The 20,089-nt window shown below is 65.0% G+C and overlaps 8 protein-coding genes across 8 annotated transcripts; 4 read left to right on the top strand and 4 right to left on the bottom strand.

Moving 5' to 3' along the window:
• Positions 1-513: 513 nt before the first annotated feature.
• ILS1 (isoleucine--tRNA ligase) lies at positions 514-3,994 on the bottom strand (the record flags this gene model as incomplete). Its single annotated transcript, XM_069349903.1, has 4 exons — positions 514-2,643; positions 2,698-3,648; positions 3,701-3,882; positions 3,973-3,994. 4 exons carry the CDS (start codon positions 3,992-3,994, stop codon positions 514-516), a joined length of 3,285 nt encoding a protein of 1,094 aa, XP_069213447.1.
• Positions 3,995-4,615: 621 nt separating this feature from the next.
• Q8F55_001276 (uncharacterized protein) lies at positions 4,616-6,981 on the top strand (the record flags this gene model as incomplete). The annotated part of the gene is made up of 6 exons (XM_069349902.1): positions 4,616-5,287; positions 5,333-5,452; positions 5,496-5,591; positions 5,642-5,719; positions 5,757-5,921; positions 5,968-6,981. The coding sequence occupies 6 exons, from the start codon at positions 4,616-4,618 to the stop codon at positions 6,979-6,981; spliced, it is 2,145 nt and encodes a 714-aa protein (XP_069213446.1).
• A 652-nt stretch (positions 6,982-7,633) lies between these two features.
• Q8F55_001275 (uncharacterized protein) lies at positions 7,634-8,922 on the bottom strand (the record flags this gene model as incomplete). Its single annotated transcript, XM_069349901.1, has 4 exons — positions 7,634-7,989; positions 8,041-8,128; positions 8,183-8,248; positions 8,302-8,922. 4 exons carry the CDS (start codon positions 8,920-8,922, stop codon positions 7,634-7,636), a joined length of 1,131 nt encoding a protein of 376 aa, XP_069213445.1.
• Positions 8,923-11,528: 2,606 nt separating this feature from the next.
• Positions 11,529-12,861, top strand: AHA1 (Co-chaperone; the record flags this gene model as incomplete). Its single annotated transcript, XM_069349900.1, has 5 exons — positions 11,529-11,722; positions 11,756-12,399; positions 12,432-12,485; positions 12,519-12,597; positions 12,636-12,861. 5 exons carry the CDS (start codon positions 11,529-11,531, stop codon positions 12,859-12,861), a joined length of 1,197 nt encoding a protein of 398 aa, XP_069213444.1.
• Positions 12,862-13,348: 487 nt separating this feature from the next.
• Q8F55_001273 (uncharacterized protein) lies at positions 13,349-14,816 on the bottom strand (the record flags this gene model as incomplete). The annotated part of the gene is made up of 4 exons (XM_069349899.1): positions 13,349-13,697; positions 13,733-14,066; positions 14,107-14,222; positions 14,296-14,816. 4 exons carry the CDS (start codon positions 14,814-14,816, stop codon positions 13,349-13,351), a joined length of 1,320 nt encoding a protein of 439 aa, XP_069213443.1.
• Positions 14,817-15,302: 486 nt separating this feature from the next.
• Q8F55_001272 (uncharacterized protein) lies at positions 15,303-15,773 on the top strand (the record flags this gene model as incomplete). The annotated part of the gene is made up of 1 exon (XM_069349898.1): positions 15,303-15,773. The coding sequence occupies one exon, from the start codon at positions 15,303-15,305 to the stop codon at positions 15,771-15,773; it is 471 nt and encodes a 156-aa protein (XP_069213442.1).
• A 624-nt stretch (positions 15,774-16,397) lies between these two features.
• Q8F55_001271 (uncharacterized protein) lies at positions 16,398-17,364 on the top strand (the record flags this gene model as incomplete). Its single annotated transcript, XM_069349897.1, has 6 exons — positions 16,398-16,406; positions 16,516-16,604; positions 16,638-16,724; positions 16,772-16,842; positions 16,899-17,067; positions 17,115-17,364. The coding sequence occupies 6 exons, from the start codon at positions 16,398-16,400 to the stop codon at positions 17,362-17,364; spliced, it is 675 nt and encodes a 224-aa protein (XP_069213441.1).
• Positions 17,365-17,744: 380 nt separating this feature from the next.
• Positions 17,745-19,814, bottom strand: CBK1 (Serine/threonine-protein kinase; the record flags this gene model as incomplete). The annotated part of the gene is made up of 8 exons (XM_069349896.1): positions 17,745-17,769; positions 17,807-18,167; positions 18,211-18,298; positions 18,345-18,732; positions 18,773-18,912; positions 18,970-19,135; positions 19,197-19,292; positions 19,363-19,814. 8 exons carry the CDS (start codon positions 19,812-19,814, stop codon positions 17,745-17,747), a joined length of 1,716 nt encoding a protein of 571 aa, XP_069213440.1.
• Between the last annotated feature and the right edge of the window lie 275 nt (positions 19,815-20,089).

Below are 20,089 nucleotides of genomic sequence, written 5' to 3'. Positions count from 1 at the left end.
TGTCGCCGGCCACCAGCCGCCGACGCTTCCGCACTGTGTATCACTTCGCCGACTCGTACCACCACCACAACCTCTCTCATGTACAGTATAGTTGCCACCAGGAGCCGAGGGCATGTGTGTCCCAACATCCAAAAACGGCCTTTGCGAAGGCGGCGTTTGTAGCTGAGCGATCGTTTCGCTCTGGCTTGAACCCCAGCCATGACGCCGGCAGTTCCGTCCCGGCTCCACAAAACGCATGTACTCTGTATTCTAGGTATATTGGACTCTCGGGTCTGGTCTGATGCCACCTCTTCACTTCGAATCGTGAGGGTTCTCAACCGGTGTGTTTGATGACCAAGCGCCGGAAAAAAAAACTCCCTGAACACCCTACAATGTGCCACATGTTGTGTGACGGGAGGACCAGACGGGTGTGTGCAAGCCGATGGCGACACGCAGCTAAGCGCCTGACAAATGGAACGAAACAAATGCATGGTAGTAAACTAATAACCTGACAGATACGCCGCTTGACGGGCTTTAAGGACGCTCAGTGATGGTGAGGACGAAGCGCTCGGCGCGGTCGGCCTCATCAATGTCCTTCTCGCGAACCTCAGTGGCCAGAGCGGCGCGGTCGGCAGGCTTCTGGGCGAGCTCGACAGGGATGGCGTAGATCTGGCCGAGAAGGAACTCGTTACTTGACGCAATGGCAGGGGCAAGGGCGTCCTCCTCGCCGTCGTCGTAGGCGTAGAAGACGTCGACGCGGTCAGTGGGCTTGAGGCCGGCCGTCTTGCGGAGCTTGTTGACACGCGAGGTGAGGGCACGGATAAGAGCGACGTGCTCGAGGTCGTCGTGCCTGCGAATGTCGAGGAGGATGGTGGCGTCACCGTCGGTGGCCGTCTCGAAAGCCTCGGCCTTGTCTCCCTCGAGCTCGACGAAGCGGGTAACAACAAGGTCACCCTCGACGAGCTCAACGCCGTTGACGCTGCACTTGCCCTCGGCGACGTAGCGCTTGCACTCATCGGACGAGAGGTTGGGGAGGTGCGACTTGACCTTGCCGAGGTCCTTGCGGAGCTTGCGGCCAAGAACAGGCCAGTCGGCCGTGGCCTTGTACTTGATGCCCATCGCGGCCTCGTCAGAGGTGTAGGTGATGTTGGCAACGTTGAGCTCGGCAAGGACGTACGACTCGAGCGACTTGACGTCGTCGAGGTACTGCTGGTCGTGGTGGAAGAGGATGAGCTCCTTGAGGGGCATCTTGACCTTGAGCGTGCGCTTGTCACGGATGGCACGGCCAAGCTCGATAACGGCCTTGAGGCGCTGAACCTGGCGCTCGATGACAGTGTCGAAGTACTCCTCGCGCGCCTGGGGGAACTGAAGGAAGTGGACCGAGCGAACGTCGGAGCCGTCCTTGGGCTCAGGGGTGGTGGCACGCAGGCTCTGGTAGACAATCTCCGAGGTGAAGGGAGTGAACGACGACATTGTCAAGCAGAGGGTGTGGAGGGCCTCGTAGAGCGAGTTGAGGGCGGCCTTGGTGTCCTCGACACCGTTCTCACCCTTGAGACGCCTTCGGTTGAAGCGGATGTACCAGTTGGTGAGGTCGGCAATGAGCTCGAGGAGGCGGGGGATGACGGTGTAGAGGCGGTACGCGCTCATCTCCTGGTCAACCTGCTGGATAAGGGTCTGGCAGCGGGCAAGGATCCAGCGGTCGAAGACGTTGGTCGACTTGGGGGCGTCATGCTCGGCAACGAACTTGGTGCCAGTGGCCTGGTTGAAGAGCTCGACCTGGTTGAGGTAGAAGTTCAACGAGTTGATCCACTTGAGGATGACGTTGGAGAGGACACCAGCAACACCCTCCTCCTTAAAGCGGAGGTTGTCACCGCGGACGACGGGCGAGTTGATGAGGAAGAGACGGACCGAGTCGGCACCGTACTTCTCGACAACGTTCATGGGGTCGGGGTAGTTCTTGAGCTTCTTGCTCATCTTCTTGCCGTCACCAGCAAGGACGAGACCAGTGACGATGAGGTTCTTCCAAGGGGCAGTGTCGAAGAGGTGGGTGCCGAGAACAAGCAGGGTGTAGAACCAGCCACGAGTCTGGTCGATACCCTCAGAGACGAAGTCGGCAGGGAATCTGGCCTTGAAGGGGTCCTGGTTCTCGAAGGGGTAGTGCGACTGGGCGTAGGGCATGGAGCCCGACTCGAACCAACAGTCAAAGACCTCCTCGATACGCTTGAGGTCGCCCTTGCCCTGCTTGGAGGGGATGGTGATCTGGTCAATGTTCTCACGGTGGAGGTCCTTGATGCCCTTGACACCAGAGAGCTCCTCGAGCTGAGCAATCGACGAGATGCAGACAATCTCCTGGTAGTCCTCGCTGACCCAGAGGGGGATCGGGGTACCCCAGTAGCGATTCCTCGAGATGTTCCAGTCGCGGGCGTTCTTGATCCAGCCACCGAAACGGCCCTCACCGACGCTGGCGGGGACCCAGCGGGTCTTCTCGTTGGCGGCAACGAGCTTGTCGGAGATGTTGGCGACACGCACGAACCACGAGGGGACAGCGCGGTAGATGAGGGGAGTGCCCGAACGCCAACAGAAGGGGTACGAGTGCATGATGTCGGAGCGGACAATGAGGCGGCCGTTCTTGGTCAGGTCCTTGATGATGGTAGCGTCGGCCTCCTGGAGCACAGAGTTAGTCGCCGATCATGGCACAACAACAAACGCGGTACTAACCTTGACGTACTTGCCCTGGTACTCGGGCACCTCGGCCGTGAAGCGGCCAGTCTCGTCGATCGGGCAGGGAGGGATCTCGTCATCGCGGACAATGCCGTTGGCGACAGCGATGCGGTGGTCATCGTCACCAAAGGCGGGGGCCTGGTGGACGATACCAGTACCCGACGAGTCGGTAACGTACGTGTCGGCGACGACGCGGTAGGCACGGTCCTCGTACTTCTCAGTGAAGTGGTCGAACATGGGGGTGTAGCGCCAGCCAACCATGTCCTTGCCGAGGAAGCTACCAATCTTCTTGAACTTGGGCTCCTTCTTGGGGTCGGGCTTCTTGCCGTTCGCGTACTCCTTGTAGACTGTGCCGAGGAGCGACTCGAGGAGGATAAAGTTCTGGTTGCGCTCGACGTCGTGGATCTTGATGTAGGTGAACTCGGGGTGAACACAGAGGCCAAGGTTGGCGGGGAGGGTGTAAGGAGTAGTCGTCCAGGCGAGGAGCGAGGTCGTGGGGTCGTCGGCGAGGGGGAAGGCGACGGTCACGGCGGGGTCCGAGACGTTGCGGTAGTCCTCGCCAGCCTCGAAGTTGGAGAGGGGGGTAGTGCAGCCAGTCGAGTAGGGCATGACACGGAGGCCACGGTAGACCTGCTCCTTGGCCCAGAGCTGGCCAAAGACCCACCAGACCGACTCCATGAAGGTGGGGTCGAGGGTCTTGTAGCCGGTGTCAAAGTCGATCCAACGACCCATACGCTCGACAGTGCTCTTCCACTCGTTCGAGTAACGCATGACAATCTCGCGACAAGCGGCGTTGTACTTGGCGATGCCCATCTTCATGACATCGTCCTTGCCCTTGATGTTGAGGGACTTGTCAATCTCGTGCTCGACGGGGAGGCCGTGGGTGTCCCAGCCGAAGCGACGCTCGACGTGGTGGCCAGTCGAGCTGGCATGGCGCGTCACAATGTCCTGGGGCCGTGTTAGTCATCTGTCTTGGTCAAGTGTCGCCACACGCCCTCACCTTGATGGTGCCAGCGAGCAAGTGGCCGTAGTGGGGAAGGCCAGTAGCAAAGGGAGGGCCGTCGAAGAAGCTGTACTCGGGCTTGCCCTCGGACAGCTTCTGCTGGGTGTGGAACGCATCGATCTCACGCCAGAACTCGAGCACGTTGTGCTCGGCCGTGGGGATGTGGATCGGTTTTGAGGCTATCTCAGTCAGCACGAGGTGGTCGAGGCGGGAGGGTTGGTGGCGCTGGGAGGGCGAGGGCGAGCTCTCCAAGGCAGCCGAAAACTCACGGTCGTGCTTCTGGAACGACATCTTTCAGTCTATGTTGAGAATGAGAGACAACAGAGAAGAAGAAGGGTGCCGTTGGGGTGGCGAGTGAACGAGGTGGTTGTAGTGCCGGTTGAACCGTTCAACGGACAGATTATGGTCCGCCTTTGACTCGAAATGCGGAGTGGAGTAGAGCGCGATCGATCCTTGTTCCGCCAAACTGTCGCAGTGGCGCTGTCGAATGATCGGCGTCGCTGCGGGGGTTGAGAGGGAGGGTGGGGCGAGTAGCTGCAAAGACGTAGAGCAGTCTTTGACGCGGCAAAAGGGTTGACGAGCGTTGTCGAATGGCTTTTCGACAACAGCAGCGGAGCGGCAGCGAGCGGCAGCAGGCAGCATGCTCCCTCTCCTGGCTGGCTGGCTGGTTGCTGCTGGCTTGCGCTGGCCAGAGTCACCCGACTCGTTTTGATTTTGCGTGGCCCCAGAGGCTTCCATACAAAACGGAATTTGGCGGCAGGCAGGCAGGAAGCGACGGAATCAAAGCCACGTGACACCTCATGACACTCGGACGCGCGCGCGCCAAGATTTCGGTGAGCTTCTTGTCCACCTCTGCTGGCTGACCAAACGCGCCGACAACTCGGTTCACCAAAGACAAACAACTCGTCCACAATGGCGAGATCAACACCTATTCCGGCAAGAAGAAACAAGTCGGTCGGCCTATCGCGTAGTGCGACCCCCTCGTCCGACCACCCAGCGCAATACGGCAACAGAGCGACGAGGCGCCGCCGGAGAAGACAGGGCGACCCGGCACCGCTTCTCGATGGCGGCGAGGGACTGACCGACTTAACAGGCGAGTCGAGTCATGACGAGGAGGACATTGGCACGACCTCGGAGGCGGGGCCTAGCAGGCTGCAGGCTGCCTCCACGCCTATCAACATCAAGGGCAAGGGGCGCTTCAATGGCTTCGAGTCGGGCGATGAGGCCGGAGGCGTCAAGGCGAGCTCGCTCTACACGCCGTCCAGCTTTACGCCTCTGAGACGATCGGTCATCTTCAGTATGGAGGTTCCGTCCAACGTGGTATCCGACGACGAGGGTGGCAACGCAGCCGACACGAAAGCACCACCAAACCTCGAACAGGAAGCGCCGAAGGCCGCCCCTGTGGCCGCGGAGAAGGAGGAAGGACAGCTGGATGAAGGGGAGGACGAAGGCAACCAGAGCGTACTGCTTCTGCCGGACCACGTCGTGCTGGACTCTGAGGAAGAAGAGGACGGTGACGAGTCGAGGCGCGAGCTGGAGGCCGATATGGACGGCGTGGTGTTCCTGGACGACGACAAGGCAAAGGTGAGTGGCAGGCTGTGCATTGCGGCTAGTGACTAACTGGACCAGGGTGTCCCTCGATACTTCATGGAGGAGGAGGACGAATTCACCGCGAATGCCGACCAGAGCAGGCTGTGTCGCCGGTGCAAGAAGCCCGGGCACCACGAGTACGAGTGTCCCCATATTGTTGTGCGTTGGCTGTGGGCTGCGAGGGTGAATCTGACAGCCTCAGTGCACGACATGCGGAGCAATGGACGAACACGAGCGGAAAGACTGCCCGTACAGTATGGTGTGCTTCATCTGCGGCAAGCAGGGGCACAGACGCAGCGTGAGTAGATTGGAGCGCGTCGAGGAGCAGCTCATCTGACATTGGCTCAGGACTGTACAGACCCGAAGGCGAAGGACTCTTCGTCGAAAAACTGCCCCGACTGTGGAGCTTGGGACCATGCGCAGAGCGTACGTCGTCTCGCCAGACCACCTGCTGACCTGCCAGAATTGCCCGTTACTGTGGCGACGGTACGTATACCGCCGGACCTCGGACCGCGACGATGTCATGTCGAAGCGTGCTGCCGCGACGGGTTGGGAACGCGAGGCTCTTGGCGGGCCGGGAGGAGACCGGTGGTGCTACAATTGCGCCGAAGAGGGCCACTTTGGCGACGTGAGTTCAGCCATGTTTCCCCGAGTGCTATGCTAAACTGGGCCAGGACTGCCCTCGACCCCGTGCCAGTTTGGGACGAGTTGTGCGCAACTCGGCCTTCTCGGAGCGCACTGCTTCGCGAGGCCCGTACGGCAAGCTGTACCCCAATCCTCAGTCGAGCTGGAGGCCGAAAGCCAATGGCAGCTCTGGCAGCCACAAGAGGTGGAGTGACTCGCCACTGCCCTATGCCGCCGCCGGTTTCAAGTCTGGTGCCGGCCAGAGCTGGAGGGATCGCGAGAAGCAACGGCAGCGTGACCGCGAGCGCAACCCCGAGCCCGACCGTTACGGCGACCGCGACCGTGGCCGCGACCACCGCCGGTACGACAGCGACCGGGACGACTATGACTGGTTCGAGCGTGACCGTTCATTCCGGGGTCGTGGCGAGTCCGAGCGCCGGTCGGGCAACAACAGCCGTAACCGATCGAGGTCGCCACCGTCGTGGCGTGCTCAGCGGCCGTGGGACTCTGAGCGTCGGCAGCGCGACCGTTCGCCCGACGACAGGCGCAGCCGACCATCATTTGGCCGAGGCGGACACAGCACGCCCCAGTCGGCCCCGACGCGATCGCATGGGCAGCTGTCGTCGGGCGTGCCGCCGGCTCTGGCGGCGCGCATCTCGAGCCCCAGTTTAGCCGACTCGCCGTCTGTGCAGCGCGCCGGCGGCGGCGCGGGCGGCGGGCGCAAGAGCCTGCGCGAGCAGGTGCTGGCGCCCGACTCGCACCACAAGCCCGCCAAGTCCGGGGGCAACAGCAGCGCAGGCTCGGGCTCGGGCTCGGACTCGCCCGCCCCGAGCGGAGGCACGTCGCGCCGGCGCAGGGGAAACAAGCATGAGGGTGCCTCTGAGCGCGACTGGGAGACCGAGTGGCGCGCGTCTGGCGCGGGCGGCGGCAACGTCTCGGGCTGGGGCAAGGACCTCGACCGCGAGCTTCGCGACGACCGGCCCAAAGCGGGCCCGGTGCGCGGTGGAGCTGGAGCGGCGCGCTCGGCACCTGCCAGGGGGCAGCGGTACACTGGAGGCTACTAAGCGGAGGGAAGCAGTGCATGTTGGGGCGAGTCGACGCGACGGGTGGCAACTGCTGCGCGAATGCCCGCGACAGAGCCCGAGGGATACGGCATCCAAAATGCCGAGGTGACTTGGAACCCAGATAGCAGCCCGATGGATACGCATGCTGCCCCGGGCTCGCGCCCGCGCTCACGTTACTTTACGCTTGGTGCCCGCTCGGTGCCAGCTCATTTACGCTTCTTGCGAGGTCCCAGAAGCGAGCCGACCCGCGTACCTGGGGACTAACATGCCTGGTGACGCCGAAGATCGCCGTAAACAAACCTTGTCCTCGACGCCGTCGTGCGCGCAATGACCCGCCTGACCCACTGCAACATGGAAAGTACTGCATACTTGTCTGTTTTCTCACAGAATACAATCATGGTGTGGTGCCGTTGCGTTGGTGGTGGTGCAGGAAACATGGACACGGAAGGCGTGTGGTGTGTGTGATCTTACAGGCTTACTTGCAATGTTCAGGCCAGCAGGTGGTGGTCGCCAGTGGCGATTATTAATGGGGTAATACTACAGGAGGAAGGTGCGCGTACGTGTGCGCGAGTGCGTGTGCTGCTCCCCCTTGTGGGAGCGTCGCGAATACAACCGAAGGAGAAACGAGTTGGGACCGAATCACCGGACCGGCTCAGTGAGGCGTGTTGTGGACCGTGGCGTACGGGCGGGGCCACTCGCCGAGGCGGGACCACTCGCCCACCCACCACTTGTCGTCATTGTGTGCGCCCCATCGGGGTTCGAGGTGGGACGCAGAGTAGGTGCGGGTTGGGGTAGTCGCCTGCTGGCCTAAGTCGGAGAGGCCGATGAAGGATTGGCTCGGCGAAGTACTCGCACGCGAGCTGGCGCCCGACGATGAGAAGTTGGCGTCAAAGAAAGCGACACCGTTTTCAAACTTCTCCTGTCGGGCTTTTGCCTCGAGGAAGTTGTGCTCCTGGCGCTTGCGTACGAGGGCGGTGACATGGTGATGGCGCTCAGTCTCGGCGTGGTCTGGCGCAGTGTTTCAGCGTGGGAATGGGGCGACAACTCATAAAAACTCACAGCCCGTGTGGCAGTAGCGCGAGTGTGCTGGGTCGACGACGAGGTTGAGGCACAGTTCGCCGTCGGCATTCTCGGCGCGGCACGAGTGCTGCACACGTGTTAGAGAAGAACGCCGAGCAACGAGGTGGCGCCCACGACTCACCATGGCACAATAGGCCGAGCCGTTGATCGTCTCCGCGGCGCAGGTGCCGAGCGGCACGTAGGTGCACTGCGGCGGGGTCAACACGAGGCACCACGGGGTGAAAAGGAGCCTGAACCCACCTTGCCCTTCTCGACCCAGACACGCTGCTGGTCGGCAGTGAGGAGGGGGATCCTGCGGCGTGGTGGCTGCTGCTGTTGGTGCTGCTGTACAACGCGGGCTGGCGTGGGTGGCGGAGGCGCTGGTGGGTTGGCCATGACCACTGCTGGTGCTCGCTGGACCGTTGGCTTGCGGCGGTTGCGGCGGTGCTTGCGTGGGTACTGGGCCTGCTGGAGGACTTGTGCGACTGGCAGGGGAATGGACGTGGAGGACGAGGCCTGGCACGAGCGAGCCGCCGCGTCGTCGTCGTCGCCCGAGTCACGGTCACTTCCCGACGCGAGGCCCTCATGAGGGGGCGACGTGCTCGAGTTGCCGAGAGTGAGTGCGGGGGTCTCGGGCGTAAACACGGGATCGTCGACCGTGACCTCGAGCCCGAACCCGCGCCCGACGGCAGGCGAGGGATGAGGGCGCGCCGACGCGGTGATGAGTGACGCGGCGACGGTGGGCCCCCTTGGGGGTGAGAGGGGTGCGTTGATCTTGCGGGCAGTCGAGGGCTCTGGGCACGAGCCGGGGCGGTATGTCGCAAAGGGGGTTAAGCCGCGCGAGGTGGTGGCCGAGGTGGATAAGTTTGAGTGCGAGGCCATGGTGGTGGGGGCGGGGTCGGGGTTGGTGGTGGTGGTTGTGGAGGCAAGGGTGTAAGGGGTTTGGATGGGGGGAAGGTCGTGCGGACCCCGCGCGCCAGAGAGGTATTTATGTTGGCGGCCTGGTGGTGTGCGCCCAAAGGATGAGGGGGTGCAGGGGGTGCAGGGGGTGCAGGGGGTGCAGGCGTCTGTGACGTCTGGGGTGTGGAGGAGGACGAGGAAGACGAGGTCTAAGGCGCGGTATGGGAAGGTGTGAGAGTGTGGGTGGTGTGGGGTGCGGTGCCGAAGCTGTTGTTGTTGTGCGTGTCGAAGAGTGGGTGTTGCGCCGACAGAATAAATGTCAAGTGGGGTGTGTTGATGGGCGGCGGGCGGCGGCGACGAGGCGGCAGCGTGTCGTGGCTGCAGGCGACTCGCGAGGAACAAGTGACAAGTGACGACGGCGGCGGCGGCAGCGGTGGTGGCGGCGGGTGGGCGGGCGGCACGACGCGCGCGACGATGACTGAACGGTGGCAAGGCAGAGTCAGAGATAGACGACGAACCAGCCAGGGCGGGGGCGGGGCGCATGGCGCTTTAAACTCTGACACCAAGTCCAAGCTGCAAAAAGTTACTCGGCAAGGCCCGGGACGCGCTCGCGCGCGCGACAACGCAAGCAGCAGACAGCGGCCGCGCATCGACGAGTCGCGAGCCGTGACCCGGCCGGACGGAAGTGACTGGCAGCGGGCAGGCGCGAGTCGCCGAGCATCGCATGTGCACAGTCATGCAGTGTCGCGCGTCGTCGTCGTCGAGCGCAAATCCGACCGCCGCGACGACGACAGCGACGACCACGACGACAGCGGCGGCAGCGGCACCCACCCTCCTTTGGCCACCCGGCGCCCCTTGGCATGCCAGCGGCATGAAACACGCCCCGCCCCGTCTGCATGCACACGCGCCGTGACCCCGTGGGCCCGGCAGGCGAGCGAGCGAGCTCGCGACCTCGCCGCCCTCCCGCGCACACACACGCACGGCCACTGCAGTGCCGCTGATACGCGCTCGGGCGACAGGGGCGGGGTCTGGGGCGGGGCAGGGCGCGGGTGCGGGGGGGCAGTACCGCCGGCACGGTGGCAGGCGACGGCGAATGCGGGTGGGCTAGGCTGGCCGGATCTTGACTGGCGCGGGGGGTAGCGCGTGTCCCAAGGCCCAGTCTACCCCGCCCCGGTAATGTTGGGCTGCTGCTACAACCACCTTTGGCCACTTGGAGTTCGGGGAGTTGGAACAGACGCGCGCGACGACGCATGCAGCTCTCGGCCACCCGGTCGCCACCCAAGCCACCATGCCGCGTGCAGCGGCAGCCCACTCGCCGCCACCCGTTTCGTGTCGCCGCGTTTCTGAATCTGCTTCGAGACACTTTTCCCAGTCCAATTCCGGGAAACCGTCCGGGCGGGGGAGGCGGCCGGATTGCGGACGGAACATCCACATCTGGCTGGCTCGTGCACACTTGCTGCCTTTGGCTCGGTCGGTCGTCGACTCGTCGCGAGTGGGTGGGTCGGAAGGATGCGGATTGGCGAGCAGCACCGACGAGCGACGTGCACTCTGCATGCGCGTTTTGCGGAGGGCCGAGGGCCGGTGGGTGGCCGGTGTCCGCTCGCCGCTGCGATGCTTGGCGCGTAAGCGAGCTGCCCCTGGTGCACGGCGATCAAGACGGGCCCGAGCGCATGTATGCAGGCGGGGCGAGCGTGGTGCTGCAGCAAGCTGAACCAACCCCCCGCTCGCGGCCGCGCGCGCCACCGGCCATGTGAATCATACAAAGAAGCATGCACCCCGTGGCGTGGCGGTGGCGAGATTGCCGCGAGCGGCGAGGCGCGGCGCGTCGTCACAGCGCGCCGCGTCGCGTCGAGCCAGCCCCCGCGCGAGTGCGATAGCGGCAATCAAAGGGGGCCTGGCCATGGGTGGGCCAGGTGGAGATCTGCGCCACGCCCAAGGGGGCTCATTGTACTTACGGGGTCACGATGGTGGTGCGACTCGTGACACTGCCACAAGAGGCCAAGTGCCATGGTGGGTTCATTTAGCTGCAACCGCCACAGTCGTGCCGTGCCTCACGTCGCGTGGGCTAGCTGCAAGCTGCGTCGCTACGCCTGCCCGACAATGTCTCGGTGTCTTGTCCAGCGCCATTTCCACGGATGCACGGGGTGGGGGGGGGGGATGCGATCGCTCCATGGTCCGCGCCGGATCGGCTGCTGCTCGCCGCGTCGCCGTGCTCGCCGGCGTGCTCGCCGCTGCCGTTCAGTTCTAAATGAAGGCCCAGAAGAACCCCCGCCCGCCCGCGGCCGTCACGGCGGCCTGGGCCCGTAGTATATCAGCGAGATGGGCGTTATCCTTCTGGCCTGAGCAGCATGCATGCTCGTGCCGGAGCGGTGTGCACGGCAGCATGCATGCATGCGTGCTGGCATGCTCGCGTGCCGGTGCGGCGAGGGATGCACCCACACCAGCCCAGGTCACGTGAGCTTACTCACCACTCAGGAGCTTTCTAGAAGTCGGTCGGCGACCTCGTCATGGCGCCGCGCCGTGAGCTCGCCGACCTCGACCCCGACCTCGACCTCGAACAACACACATTGCATCACCCACCCCCCACCATGGCCGAACCCGCCCCCCTCACAAACTTCCAGCAGACGTACCACTGGCGCAACAAGAACTGCGGCCCCTGGGCGCAGGAGTGGGTCAAGAAGGAGCTGCCCGGCCTCAGCGCAACCGACGGCGCCTACTCTGCCGAGATTACAGAGGTCACGAGCGTCAGCGGCGACTGCGACCTCGGGCAGCGCAAGGGCAAGTGGGTGTTCCCCCTCGTACGGCGCTGACGCAGGCTGCTCACGATCTACGACCTCGAGGTCGAGGCCAAGTGGAAGGGCGCTGGCCCCGCCGGCGAGGAAGTCACTGGCCGGCTCTCGATCCCCGAGTTCAGCCACGAGATGATCGACGGCATCAGCGAGTACGTCTTCAACTTTTCCGCCGACTCCGCCGACGCGGACAACGTGCTGGGCTTTGCGCGGCGCGCGCTCGCGCCGGTGCTTGAGACGCGGCTCAACGGCTTCCGCCTCGAGCTGCTCAACGCGCACGGCATCTTCGAGGGCGCGTCCGCGGCCACGAGCGGCGCCAGCACGCCCGCGCTGCAGAGCTACTCGCCCGCCCCGCCCGGCGAGGTGCGCTCCAAGGCCGCGACGCCCGCGCCCAAGCCGGCCTCCCCCGCCCCCGCTGCCGACAAGAACCTGAAGACTGTGACGGTCGAGGTCAGCGCGACGCTGCACGCGTCCGCAGACGACCTGTGGTCCATCCTCACCGACGAGGCGCGCGTGCCCATGTGGTCCCGCGCCGCGGCCAAGATCAAGCCCGTCGCCGGGGAGCCGTACGAGCTGTTTGGTGGCAACGTTAGCGGCAAGATTGTCGAGGCCGAGCGCCCGACAAAGCTCGTGCAGACGTGGCAGACAAAGTCGCCCGGCTGGCCCTCTGGTGCGTGCTGTGCCCCGCCGCGCTGACCCCAGACCACTACGGCACCATGACCATCACGCTCAAGCAGGGCTCCGACTCGACGGCCGGTGCGTAGTGTCTCGCGGCCCAACTGACCCCAGTGACCTTCTCCCTCGCCGGCGTGCCCGCCAGCCGCGAGAGCGATATTGAGCGCGCCCTCAACGGCTTCTACATCCAGGGGTGGGTGCGGTGCGCGCGCGGCGCTGACACTATTGCAGATTGAAACAGATGGGGTTAGTCGTCTCGTCGTCGTCGCGCACATTCGTAGAGACTGCGCCGGCGCGCCCACGGCGGGCAAAGAAGGCAAAGGCGGCCGCGGCGGCGGACAAGAGCGTCCTCGAGCGCATTACCCAGCCCCAGGTCATCGCTGGCGCTGCCGCCGTCGGCCTCGCCGCGGTCTTTGTCGGCCTCGTCGCCTCGACGTTTGCCCGCCCGCCAAACTAGCCCACTAGATACTGACGGGCGCAGCCTGGGCACCATGCTTTAATCACGCCGGCGGCCCGCCGCGGCGACACTGTAGAACGAATACATGAATGTGTGGGGGTGCGGTGAGGTGCGGTGCGGTGCGGGTGCGGTGCGAGTATGGGTACAGGCTACGGTATGGGTACGGGTACAGGGGGTCGGTGGGTGTTGGGCGTGTCCGGCCGGCACATCATTGCGGCGGTAAGGGCGATGGCGTCGGCGTCGGCCCCGGCGCGTGCCGCGACGACGACGCACCCCCGCGCGCCGCCCAGTCGGGGTTGTAGCTGGGCGGCACGAGCTCGGGCGCGTCGTCGCCGTCGTGGTCGTGGTCGAGCGAGCCGGCGTCCTGCTCTTGCTCGACGCGGCGGGGGCGTTGGCGCGGGCGTGGTGCTGTCTGTCCCCGGGCGCCCTTGGTCGGCGCCGCGCTCGGCCCAGCGGCAGCGGCAGGCGACTGCGCGCCAGGCTGCGCTCACCCGCGCGCGCTTAACGCCGCGAGCGTCTCGCCTTTGGCGACGAGGTACGCCGTGCTGGCGTGCGGCGCGGGTTCGTCGTCGCCGTCGCCGTAGCCGGGCGTGCTCAGCGTATCCGGCAGCGGCACCGCGTCCGGCTCGACCGGCGACAGAGTGGCGCGGCGCATGTCAAACTCGTACGGCGTGACCCCGTCCCACTCGTCCTTGGCGCGTTTGTCCCCCTTGCTCCGCTTCCGCCGCCCGAGGCGGAACGCGAGCGCCGCAATGCCCGCGAGGAGCGCCAACCCGCCGATCACGCCGCCGACTATGGCGGGGGTGTGCGACATCGGCGCGGGCTCCTTGATGTCGCTGGGGGGTCAGCTCTCGCCCGTCACGGCCCGCACCTCAAGCCAGAGTAGAACGTGGCAGAGTGGTACCCCTGCCGCCCCTCTACCTCGGTCCACCCGCCCAGCACCGACGAGCTCAGCGCGACAGTGTACTGCACCGCTGGGTCGAGCGCCGCGAGGTACAGCAGCACGGGGTCGGTCCACTTGCTCTGTGCGTCGACGTTGACGCTCGCCTCGGCGAGTGGCGGGGGTGGGGTCAGCGCGACAACGTACACGCCCTTGTCTGGGCCGGTCGTGCCGTTGAGCAGCAGGAGCGACGTGTTGGCGGGTACGGCGAAGGCGAGCGTCGAGGTGTTGGTGCCGAGGAGGTGGGGGTACGGTGTCTCGTCGCCTGCGGGTCAGCCGGTGCTGGCACGGCGACGGCGACGTACCGCTCGCGCCGATCGACCCGGTGACTTTCCACTCGCCCTCGGCAGTGTAGAACGGGTTGGCCGCGCCGTCGAGCACCATGGGCTCGGTGCGCACCGTCATGTCAGCTAAGTGGGGGCTGGGGGCGGGGGTCAGCAGGCCGGGGTCGTAACCGCACCCCGCGCGCACGCTTGCGCACCAGCTCTACTCACGCCTGCGTCTGCACCGCGTACGTGACGACGACCTCGTCGACCGTCCAGTTGCCGTCGATGGCGAGCTGCACGTCGTGGTACCCCCACGGCAGGTCGTCGATCCCCCAGAGCACGTCGCCGGCCGGCAAGCTCACGTTGGTCTGCTGCACGTCGACGAACACGGAGGGCGGGGACGCGTTGGCGCGGTTCTTGTCCCACGCGGCGGGGTCAGCGCGGCCATAGAAGCGCACGGCGGTGCCAACGAACTTGAGGTGCGCCGACGCTGCCACGCCGGCGCGGGTGGTGCGCTGTGCTTGCCCCGAGCCGGAGCCGCCTGCGCTCGGGGGTGCCGAGGCCCCGCGGTACGTCACGTTCCACGCCGGCTCGAGCGCGGCGGGGTCGCCCCCCGCCGTTGCGGGGAGGAAGGCGACGACGCGGTCCGCGGCCGAGAGGGTGAGGTTGAGGCGCAGGCTGGGCTTGAAGGCGGCGCTGGCGGGGAGCGCCGCGAGCGCGAGCGCGAGCAGCGCGGCGGCGGGGAGCATGGGTGTGTAGTGTGGCCAGCAAGAATGTTAGCAGGTTTGAGTGATGAGGCTTGGAGGTGCGCGGCGGACAAGACATGTTAGCGCTGCCCAGTGGCGGGGCCGGGCAGGGCCGGCGGCGCTGGCCAGGCGGGTGGGCAGACAAGGCGGTACGGTCTGCTGGGCCGCAGCACATGGCGAACGCCGAGTGCACTCGTCGAGGTCGTCGAGCACGCCGAGTGCATCGCGCATGGTACAACGCGTCGAGCGGCCCGAACCTGCGACGCGACATTGATAGCAACGCAGCGGGAATGTTGCTCCGGCGCCGTCGCCATTCTCGCCAATCCCCGCATCGCTGATAGCCCGGCGGCGCATCCGCCGCTTGCTCGCGCCGCTGTTGGCGGTCGGCTAACGCATGACGACAGTGGGGCACGGCGCATATATCAGCCTGTTCGCGACGACGACCGCGCTCCTCATCCCCCCCTCACCTCAACCACACCACCCCGATCAATGGCAGTCACCGTCCGCGCAGTCACGGCCGCCGACGAGGCGCAGTGGCGCGCCCGCTGGGAAAAGTACAACGTCTTCTACAAGCGCACCATCCCGGAGAACGTCACGGCCAACACCTGGCGCCGGTTCCTCGACCCCGCCGTGCCGTCCTACGCCGCCGTCGCCGTCGACGACGAGGCGCCCGCCGACGCCAACATCATCGGCTTTGTCACCTTCCTCCCCCACATGTTCACGGGCAGCGTCGAGGACCAGGTCTACCTCGGCGACCTGTACGTCGACGACGAGGCGCGCAACGCCGGGGCCGGGCGCAAGCTCATCGAGTACGTCTACGACTGGGCCCGCCAGCACGACATCTACAGCGTCTACTGGCACACGCAGCACTTCAACCACCGCGCCCAGCTGCTCTACACCAAGGTCGCTGCCAAGACGGATTTTGTGCAGTACGCCAAGCCGATCAAGGGGGAGAAGTAGGGGGTGCAGCGGGGTGGGCTCTTGCGTGCAAGCCCGACGGGGCCATGTGCCGAGCATCAGAAGTGGGCGCGTTTGTAGTGTGCCATGGATCAGTCGGTCGTGTGATGCGGGGTAGTAGCTGGGGCAGCCGAGTTATCAGGCGGCTCGGGGGCGCCGATGGCGCGGAATGGTGCGACTCGGGCTGCAGGGAGGGCGGGGCGGCGTGTGGACAGGGTGCCGAGCTATTCGCGGCCAGACGATGCGCGCTGCTCACCACCAAGGCCACGGCCGGCGCCATCACCGTCGCTGTCACTGCACCATCTCCGTCATGTCGCCTGTCGGCTGTCGCCCTGGCAGAGATAAGGCACGGGCCTCGCGCTCGTCCCTGTCGGCTGTCCCGAAGCAGCTCACCGCCCTGGACGCTGCTCCCCAAATCCTAATACCCTCCTAATCCCCCCTAATCCCCTCCAAATTAAATACAACCGCCCCTATTACATTCCTTACACCGCTGAACCGGCCGCCACTGGACGATCTCGACGCACGTGCCTCTGCCTCTGCTGCTCTGCATCACACCCCTCCACTGCGCTCACAGGTACCCACCAGCAACAACTTTGCATTGCAACTCTTCAGTCGTACCGCAACACAATGTCCGAGGTGAGTCGAGTCGGGATGCGTGACGCCGGGCTGCGTGCTGTCGATGCCGCACGCACCGCACGCATGCACATCACCCTCCCCCGTCCCCAGCCGCTCACGCCAACCCCAGTCCACCCCCCTCAACCCCAACGGCGGCGGCGAGTCGTCGACCGGCGTGCAGCGCGTGCTCAACGACGTCTCCGAGCTCTTCTGGCAGCCGTAGGTGCCCCTCCCGGCGACGCTGACGCCTAGCTTCTCGCAGGGCGCGCTCAAGCTCCTCCCGAACCGCGGCGAGGGCCTGCGCGCAAAGAGCAAGCGCGGCGACAACCTGCCCGATGCGTGGGTCGCGGCCTGGCCTAGCAGATGCAGAGTGCTGACAGACGTAGCGGCGAGGAACGTCCCCTGCTCACCGACTACCACGCCATCAACGACCCCTCGATCCGCGTCCGCGTTCCCAGTGAGTGCGCCGGGCGGCCAGCCGCTCCGCTCCCCGCCCCTCCTAACCGTTACCAGAGAAGAAGCCCACCCCCGTCAAGGTCGAGGCCAAGGTCTGGTTCGCCAACGAGCGCACCTTCATCTCGTACCTCTCGATGGGCCTGCTCCTGTCCACCATCGCGACCGGCCTCCTCTTCGGCGCGCAGGACTCGATCGCCCGCCGCTTCGCCTACACTTACGCCGTGATGTGAGTCTGCCCTCCCGCTGCCCCCCGCCGCCCAGCTGACAGCCCAGCGCCGCCGGCATCCTCATCTACGGCTACGTCCTCTACCAGAAGCGCCTGACGCTCATTGCCGGCCGCTACGCCGGCTCGTTTGACCAGCTCTGGGGCCCCCTCGTCATCTGCGCCGCCCTCTTCATCGCCATCCTGGCCAACTTTGTCCTCAAGCTCGAGGAGGCCAAGAAGGCCCACAACGGCACCAACCCGCTGTCGTTTATCAACGCCTGGACCGTCGCCGGCGAGAAGAGCACCTGGCTCAACTAGGCGCGCCCGCGCGCGCCCCCGACCTGAGGAGGTAGAGTAGCCTGTACCCTGCTCCGGCGTGGAGCCGAGCCCACGCACACAAACTGGCTAGATAGGACCGGCATGACCATGTCGGTGTTCTTGGTCGTGCTTTAGGGAAATGCATGACGTGATTTGGCGGGCGGCGAGGCGAGGGGGGAGCTTGAGTGCGAGACGAGATGTGGGAGCACGCCACAGCCTTCCTTCCGCATTGGAACCCGAGCCACACCACTACCCTCATACCCGCGATTGCGATTGCGACTCATCATGCATACAAGAGGGGATATATAGCGTCATATCAATCATCAGCGGAGCGTGGATATCGTGGTCAGGCCAGAGAGTAAAGTCCCGGAAGCCGAAGCTTAGAGCATTTCGTAGCGGCGGAAACTGGTAGGTCAGCTTAGTTCTCCAACCAGTTACCTACGTGTAGCCCAGGAATGCCAGGTCCTTGGTCGCGCTGGGGCCGACATCGGCACCAGACGGCGCCTCGGCGGCCTGATCCAACTCGTCGGTAGGGAAGTACGACGTGTCGGTCATGGAGCGGAGGTGTGGCACGAACGGCGCGTCAATGTTGCGGATCGTGGTCCAGTCGACGCCGTAGAAGAAGGGGTGCGCCTTGAGCTGCTCGACAGTTAAGCGACGCTCAGCCTCGCACAGCATGCGGCGAACGAGGTCCTCGGCCTCGCGGCTGAGGTGGACGTCGTCGGGGAAGTAGAGGTGGTTGCGCCAGTCAATGATCTTGCGGTAGACGTCGTGGGCGTTCTCCGAGCAGAAGGGAGGGTAGCCTGGGGTGGTCAGCGTGGTTCAGATGCCAATCACGCGACTCACCGACGAGACACTCGAACATGATGGCGCCGAGGGACCACCAGTCACACTCCTTGCCGTAGCCCTGTTGCAAGAAGATTTCTGGCGAGATCTGGCCTCGTTAGCTAGGCACTCCGATCCACTGCTAGCCAACTCACGTAGTCTGGGGTGCCGACAGTCGAGTAGGCGAGCTTTCGACGGTTCGCCTTCCACGTCGCAATGTCCTGCTTGCTCGTCATGGTCAGGTTGATCGAGTTGACCATGACCGAGTTGCGGGACGCGCCGCCCGTCGACGAGTGCTTGTGCTGCGACACGTCGCCGCCGCCCAGCAGCTTCTGGTAGTAGGCCGAGTCGTGCTGCTTGTGGAAACCAGTCGACAGACCAAAGTCGGAGAGCTTGATGTGGCCCATCGAGTCGATGAGAATGTTGTCAGGCTTGATATCACGGTGGATGAAGCCGAGGTTGTGAACGGCCTCGATGGCGAGGATACACTCGGCCATGTAGAACTTTGTCACATCCTCGGAGAACGTGTCGTACTTGATCAGCCTGGTGGGTGAGCACTTTCCTCAAACTCGATGTCACCCACATAGTCATGAGGTCTCCGCCGGGCAGGAACTCCATCACGAGGTAGAGGTACGCCGTGTCCTGGAACGAGTAGAAGAGCTGGACGACCCATGGCGAGTTGGACTCGGCGAGGACGTCACGTTCAGCACGGACGTGTGCGAGCTGCGGGGTCGATCAGCCTTACTTGCCCAGGCCTGTAGTGTCTGGCTGATCACGCACCTGATCCTTTTTGAACATTTCATTCTTCCTGAGCGACTTCATGGCGTAGATCTTGCCCGTGTCGACCTTCTGGACCAAGCGGACCTCACCAAACGCGCCCTTGCCAATGACCTTGACGGTGCGGAAGTCCTCGAGGCCAATGCGGGTGCGACGGAGGCGGAGAAAGCTAGAGCCAGGGTGTCAGGACGGGAGCGCGCACGTCTGCCACTCCACTGCACGGCACGTACTTGGACTCTCGGCGACCGAGCGCAAGCAGCTGCCTTGCCTTGACCGAGTCGTGCGACATGGTGTCGGCGTGGAGCTGCTTCTCGAGGGCTGTCCGTCTGCATCGTCACGCGTTAGCTCGCCCGCACACACACACACACACTCGCGCGCGCGCGCGAGTTCACTCACCGCTCCTTGCGGCCGACGACGCCCTCCACCGCGTCCTTGTAGTAGAGTTCGAGCTTCATCTTGGCCGCCGTCGCCTTGCCCGTCGTCATCTCCGAGAACTGGCTCGGCCGGCGCTCAAAGTAGACATAGTCTGGGCCCTTGTCGGGCGTGCCCACGGCCGCGCCGTTGCCCGCGCCATGACCGCCAGAGCTGGTGCTGGTGCCCGTTGCGTTTGGGCTGATGGGCCCTCCCTGCTGCTGCTGCTGCTGCTGCAGGCCGTACGCCTGCTGCTGCTGGTAGTTGTTGAGCTGGCCCGGCTGGCCAATGTTGGACTGGGCGACCGACGGCATGGGGGGCATGGGCGATGTGCGGCCGACCTGGGCGCCTGCGAGCGCCTGGGCCTGGTGGTCGGAGAGTGGCTGCTGCTGCTGCTGGCCCTGTGGGCGGTATGAGGGGCCTGGCTGGTAGGCCATTGTTGGTTCTTGTTGCTGTTCTGTGAGGAGGAGGAGGGAGAATGAGGACGAGGATGAAGGGCGCGGGGGAGGGGGTAGTAGTGTGACGGGGGGGTGGACCATGCAGCCAGCCAGCAGCGTGGAGGGGGAAGGTAGGCGGCACAGGGAGGAGGAGCGGGGCGGGCTCGACACGCGCGCGGGATCAAATTGTGACGGCACGGCGGCGCGTGGGTGCCCACCCAGCCAGCAGCCAGGCGCGCGCGAGGCGGCGCCCAGGACGCGTCTTGCTGCGCGCG

This window comes from Vanrija albida (genome assembly GCF_041260175.1).
Source record: "Vanrija albida strain AlHP1 chromosome Unknown contig_1, whole genome shotgun sequence".
Lineage (NCBI taxonomy): Eukaryota > Fungi > Basidiomycota > Tremellomycetes > Trichosporonales > Trichosporonaceae > Vanrija > Vanrija albida.
This window is presented reverse-complemented; position numbering and strand designations above follow the sequence as displayed.